Source organism: Sesamum indicum, linkage group LG9 (genome assembly GCF_026168435.1).
Source record: "Sesamum indicum cultivar Baizhima isolate 11 linkage group LG9, ASM2616843v1, whole genome shotgun sequence".
In the NCBI taxonomy this organism is placed as follows: domain Eukaryota; kingdom Viridiplantae; phylum Streptophyta; class Magnoliopsida; order Lamiales; family Pedaliaceae; genus Sesamum; species Sesamum indicum.
The window spans coordinates 21,876,845-21,883,787 of NC_142665.1; the positions used below are offsets into that span (position 1 = coordinate 21,876,845).

The window sequence follows — 6,943 nt, forward strand, 5'->3', positions numbered from 1 at the left end:
TTTGAAATAGAAAATTGGAACCTATTTACCTGAGCAGTATTATTACACACTATGGTACCTCTTTCTGGTGTTTCTCAGCTTTTGAACCTTGATTGTGTAAGTATAACATGTCTTCAGTTATCAACCTACACATGTAAGAAATCTTTAACACATAAAAGTTCTGGATTGTTCTCCAACCTTCTACGTACTCAAATTTCATCCTTGCCATTCTTCTTCCCTTTTTGCTCCAGAAACCTCTTCAACACTCCATCAATAGCAAGATCAAAACCATCTTTAGGACTCCCCTCTTCATCACTAATACTATACACGAATTTTGGTATAAGACTGATAATCTTTTCTCTCATTTTTCTCACCTCGTCTCTACTGTACCCCTCCAACACTTTTCTTATCGACATACCTTTTCGTACGTCTTTTCGATCTATAAAAACTGAGAATTTCTCCGACTTGTTGCCCAAGAACCACTCGTATTGTCGGTAAATGCTTCTTTTCCAGAAGAAAACGGGTATTGAACCGGCCAACATGCAATCAAACGTGGACCTTCGAGTGAATGCATCACCCCGAGGCTGCAAGCAGAAGTCGGAGGCCAAGAATGCTTCTAGGATCTCCGACGTGCCATCGTAGCAACGTGTCCCAGAACAATCAACCACTCGACACGAGCTCGACTCATTGTAGCACTGGTCCTGTAATATGGTCCGGAAATCACCTTTCACATTACGTTTGGCCCCAACAAAAGCAAACAGGCTTGTTCTCTTATGGTTGTGTACAAAATTCATCCATTGGTCTATTTCCGATTTTGACTTTGGATGGAATCCTGTGGGGTAAGGTACACTGATCTCCAGCTGGTCCCAAGGGTCTCTTTCGACTCCCAGCCGTAGGACTCGTTTCATCAAGGGCATGTGCACGAAGCTGGATCCCCAGTCTTCATCCCTCGACCGCCGAAAGTCCCACGTCATTCTACCTAGCATGATGAAGTGATCGGAGCCGTTGGATCTCCTCCAGGGCGGCTGATCCTGGACCCAGTTCAGTAACCTCTCACAATGCCAGTCCCTCTGTTTTGCAGTGTAGTTAGTGAACAAATACTTCGCCACCGCAAGTCCAGCATAGAACGGTATGTAGAACGCCGTAGCTAATCCCGGCTCCGTCGTCCTACACTTGTGCTTCAAGATTCTAGCATGGTAAATGACCTCTCCGGCAAACATGTCCGTCCAATACCACGCCGAAACGAGATTCTCCGGCACGCCGGATAGCCCAGTCACTTTCGGCCCGAGCCCGTGGTTTGAAATCGCATTACAACGCGAGTGCCAAGGATCCAAATCCCGACAATTGTCTAGCAACTCTTGGTTAAACATGGGAGGGAGTTCATACACGTACACCATCCCGTACTCGCACTTCTGCGATTCCAGCTGAGAAGCTTTTACCTGCAAATCATGACGAAGTGAAGACACTGATTTTGATGGAGCACGAAAAATGAAGTCTAGAATGACAGCTTGGAAGAGAAGGGTTAGCAGTAGCAGCGAACATTTGTAGAAGAAAACGCGAGTAGAGTAATAAAGCGTGTTTCTTGGAGAAATGTTCTTGGGTTTTCTAAGGGAGTGGAGGTCGGATGTGGATGAGTGCTCCGACATATTGGAAACTGTAAGAGAATTAGATGGTGGTGATGATGGTGGATGATCAAGCAGGAGAATTTATGAAGGTGTTATAGGTGGCGATGCCCTAGCTAGATCGAGTGATTCAGTTGACATATAGCCTTAAAATATGAGTCAACAAATAGATTAAAGCAAATATAATTAAGATTGAAAATCAAAATTCTTACCTAAATCAAAATTGGGAAAATTAAATCAACCACAAAGTGTATTGCACTTATCATATAATTAGTTTAAATTCAATTAAATTTTATTTGAATTATAATTTTCCTTAAAACCGACTGATCAACGTCCATGTCATAAAACTTAAACTTATAATTTCTTGATTATGATGTTTGAACGAAGTGTTAGTGATGATTAATGTATGGTAATTTAAGAATGTAAGATATATGTTGTGAATCTCTATAGTTAATTAGACTTAACGAAAATAGGGTTAATTTTGATATAAAAAGAATTAAATCATGAGGTTATTTTTTGAACTTGATAGGAAAGCAAGAGATAATTTGTTTGTCAACGGAAGAGGGTTGAGTACACTCATCAATTTAGTATATATAGATGCTCAATGCTACTGACTCTGCGCATGCTTAAAGACTTAGTGTTATTAATATATATTAACAATGATGTAAAGTACTCAAAGTCAATATAAATTTATTATTTTATTATTCATAATATTAATATTTTGATGGCAATTACATAATTTAATATATTTAACTTTAGAAATTTAATTCACTGTATATAATTTGAAACCACTGTATACGTCTGAAGAAAATAAATAACACAAATAAACCTGTTTCATATGATTTAGATTTGTGTGAGGGAAAGATTCTTTACTTGGTTCCCACGGGTACAGGCCCGGGGGTGGCCGGCCACATGCCATTGATGTGCAACTTTCATTACTCATAATTTGATGGGAAATTATAGTATAAATTCGATTCGGTCAAATTTAAATTAATTATATGACAAATGTACTATACTTGTTATGTAATTGGTGTACAATTTAAAGAAAAGAATCAATCGCATAGCAAGTATGATACACTTACTTTGTGATTGGTTTGATTGAGCCAAACTTGATTCAAACAAAAATTTTTCAATTGATAACTTAACTATAAGGAGAAATTAGTAACAACATATACATATAGAATACTATATATAATACTGAATTTACAGCTTAAAGTATGAAGAAGAATCTCATGAAATAAAAGTAGAAGTGGTGAAAGTGATGATGATTCGTTTGCAGAATTAATGTGAGCTTGGAGGCATGTGATTTAACGCAGGATAGACGTCGTTGGCACACCAAACGGAAAACGACATGTTCGTTTCTTTGGTCTGCGGCCGCCCACCTCAACACACTGTTTGTTTTTTTGATGGAAGCATGTGAATCATGTACTATGAAAATTGCACTAATCTCGGCTCTGAAATCTGGATTGGTGGATGCGAAAGCATTAATACAAGTTACAAGTGGCAGTTGACTGAGAGAGTGAGAAGATAATTACATAATAAATGTGATTCCAAGGGTTAGTAGCTACGCCTTTTTTGGATCTGAATCAAATAATTACAACTGTTGGATTGAGTACTCATGTTTGAACTCCTTCACATTTCTCTGTTCACCTTTCAAGTATTTAATTAGAGGGCGAGCTGTTGCACAATATTCAACTTCTTTTAGGCCAATTTCACTCATTAAAAAATTGATTTATTCTGATATTGCAATGATCACGGTTTAATAATTATGATACATTAATATTATTTATTATAATCAGGTAAAATTAATACAATTGATACACGTACATTTATTTTGACGGTAATAAATTGGCTAACTATTTGCTACATTGTCTGAAACAAGAACATTAATTAAGAGAGTGGCACACATACACACACGAGATGCATGGAACATCAAAGGAAAGAGCTAGACTCAATAGATTAGACTGTCCTAACTTTAGAATTTGGTGTAAAAGGAGTAGTACTCCTCATTTATGCTTTCTGAGATTGTAAGGGAGTAAGTATTCTTTATTTATTTTTGTTGCTTCAAAATTGTAAGCGCCAAACCCCAATCTAGGCACAGATAATTTTACCTAAAAAAAATTATAATCATTAGCTATTACTTAAAAAAAATCGGGAAATCACCATAACAGTGGAGAATTTATTAGTTAATTCCCCAGAAAGATTAGATTGATACGTTAAAATACAGTAGCATTGATGATAAATGAGGTCCAATTAAATTAATAGCATCAAAGTGGGTCATATTAAGAAATGGGCCAAGTCAGGATACGGGTTGGATTACATGTGAATTGTGATGTAGTTATAACATCAGGCCCAAACTGTGTTACTTGCAATAACCTCAAAATTACAATCATAATAGCCTTTTCACGCCAATTAATCAACATATTCATTGTCACTCAACAACGACAAAATAATAAAGTCCAACTAACAGTGTAATGCTTATCAGATATTATCTGGAAGAAGTTCTAACTTCAATAAATTAAAGTTGTTTTCAAAATTTTAGCGTGGATGTAGTGTTGTTGCATTTATCCTACGATCTGCGAAAAATTGATTTTAGCAAGCAATTAGGTTACAAGGAAAATCTTGAAATATTCAATTTGATATGGTTATAAATAAAAAGTTCAAAGTCAGACTCAGTTCTCAATCCAATTAACAAGTCTAAAAAGCCCCAAATTGAGAACGATCTAAAAGGGTCCTCTAGCCTTCCTTCACATAGCGGTCCAAGAGAAGGAATTGTTGTATGAAAGTCCAAGAAGCCCAAGTCCAGCCCCGCCCTAGCTGACAAATATTCAGGTAGAGCGCCACTGAAACGAGACATAACGAAAAGGTCGAGGGGGAAAGACCCCTGGAGGAGTAGGACCCTCACTCATCTGAAGTCTCTTGACCTAGATAAACTTCTGAGATGTCTCCAACCAACAAGGTAATGATCTCAAAGGAGGCTTATCCACTAGCAACCACCTTCTCGACTCTCTCGGAGGCCAGACTCCCTCACCACTAGGGGACTTTAGCTATAAAATCAGGTTCAGCCCCCTCTTATAAGGGGACGATTCTCTAAACATTCACAAGCAATTTCTGTCATATGCATTCATTCTTATTCAGGATTTCGTTATGTCTTGCTTATATTATCTCTTTTCTAATATTATTATTTCAATATTGAATACTGATTTAAGCATCGGAGTGCTAACATTATTTTTGCATGTTCCTGTCCTTAAGCTTGCAAAAAAAAAATTATCCCAAGTCTATCAAAAAATTGATCCATGCATTTTTTGCACGCATCACAGTTAAACCCCCCCTTAGCCCAAAAAAAAAAGGAAACAATTAAGAGGATGCATTAGATTAAATTGCAATAACCATAAATGCATGAAAAATCTTATTCAAATTAAATTTGGTCGAATCAAACTAATTATATACTAGTATAACATACTTGCTATATGATTAGTTGCTTTCCTTGAACACCAATTACATAATAAGTATATTACACTTGCTATATAATTGATTTAAATTCGATCAAATTCAAATTAAATTATAATTTTATGTTGAATTAGTAGAAGAAGGTATCAGCGCCATATTTCCTTCCAAATGAATCCCTCCATTTCAACGTTATTATATATTTTGACAACAAGAGTTTTATTTTCTCATTATAAGTCAAGAATGGACCTTAATTATTAATCTTGAGTCCTACCTAGCAATTCATGTCTCCTAAAACAATTTCAATTAATTAATTAACAGAAAACAAAGCTAAACCTAGACATTTGTGTCCTAATTCCAGTCCGGCCGGATCCCGCGAATTAGTGAAGGTTAGTTTAACCCTACATATATATCACGAGAAAGTATTACCAAATGATATATATAGGTCGTGTCTCGTGCTGCATGCAGAGACAGACCATGCATATATTTCTGTGCAAATATATTGGGAGTTGGGGGCATTTTCATTTCTTTATGACAAGAATGCTGCCTAGATCAGCAACAATTTGATAATATTGACTGAAAGTGTTGCTTTCGGCCAGTTTGTTCTTAATAACGTTCTGGGACTTGGCGTGTCCGAACATTGGACATTTCGATTTCTGTAGGATCCACTTATCGGTATTATGTATGTGTGATGGTGCATGGATATAGGTTCATTGACTTGAAAAGAATTTGGCTTGGGGCAGATTTAAAGAGAGCCACACGATCAAATAGAAGAGCAAATTATCAATTCGTCCCTCAATTAAGAATGTCGGCTACAAAAAGAAAATTGCACACTAGTTACCTGTAGGCTCGAACTTTAGAAATACCCCAAAGATGTGATTTGTTTTTACGAATGTAAAATGCTTAGGTTAAAATATGTCAATCCAAACACATCATAAATTTTTTTTTAAGGGTTACCATGCGGTTTGGTCTTTCGGAGTTTACATCAATGCCTAGTCATGCATTCATATAATTGCCAAGTTTTTTCCATTTCCTTTTTTCTTCAGACAGTTTAGTACTCTTGATCATTTTGGTTTAGGCTTTTATATCCATTCAAACAAGTGATATGACTAGGATTTCATTAACTCTATGTATGAAGGGTTACCTTGTACGACGTTGTTAAGACTTCCACTCCAAAGTGCTCCATCTACGTTATATATAATTATATGCTCCATCAAATTACTTTATCAAACAGTTAATATTGTACGTACTTCCCTTAATTATTACAATCAAGAGGACTTCATTTCAGGATCGATGAGGTAGAGCTGCACACAAATATCAAATCATTGACTCAGTGAGTTGCATCTGTCATATAATTTTATTAATTTTTTTATTTTAGTATAATACATGTAGGCCCCCTTGTAGTTTAAAAAATTTATCTAATACTTTTGAGGTTTGCTTTTGTCTAATAAATAAGTTCTCCCTTTAGTTAAAATTTTACTAAATTTGTTGATATTTATGAAAAAACTAAATTAAAATTCATATTACCCTTAATTGACTTGAAACTAACTTATTGAAGGTCAAACAATTTTTTTCGAACTAAACTATACTTATAATGGTATAGATATATCTTCTCACATGCATTATCACGTCAAGATGTATGAGGGCAATTTGATCGTAAAAAGATTTATTTGACCTGCTATAAATCAGTAATAAATCAATTAGGGGTAAATAGATTTTTTTTATTAATATCGGTAGATTTGATGAATTTTGACTGATTGAGTGACTTATTTTAGATAGAAGCAAACTTTAGGGGTGATAAAATATAATTTCTCAAACTACAATAAGTCTACGTGGAATTACACTAAACCTCCAGGGAGTGGAGTGTAATTATCCGTCCTAATTATTATTGATTA

General features: G+C 35.5%; 1 protein-coding gene across 1 annotated transcript; it reads right to left on the reverse strand.

The window, feature by feature from the left end:
- LOC105178327 (xyloglucan galactosyltransferase XLT2) lies at positions 1-1,800 on the reverse strand. Its single transcript, XM_011101794.3, has one exon. The coding sequence runs from the start codon at positions 1,623-1,625 to the stop codon at positions 189-191; it is 1,437 nt and encodes a 478-aa protein (XP_011100096.1). The 5' UTR covers positions 1,626-1,800; the 3' UTR covers positions 1-188.
- Between the last annotated feature and the right edge of the window lie 5,143 nt (positions 1,801-6,943).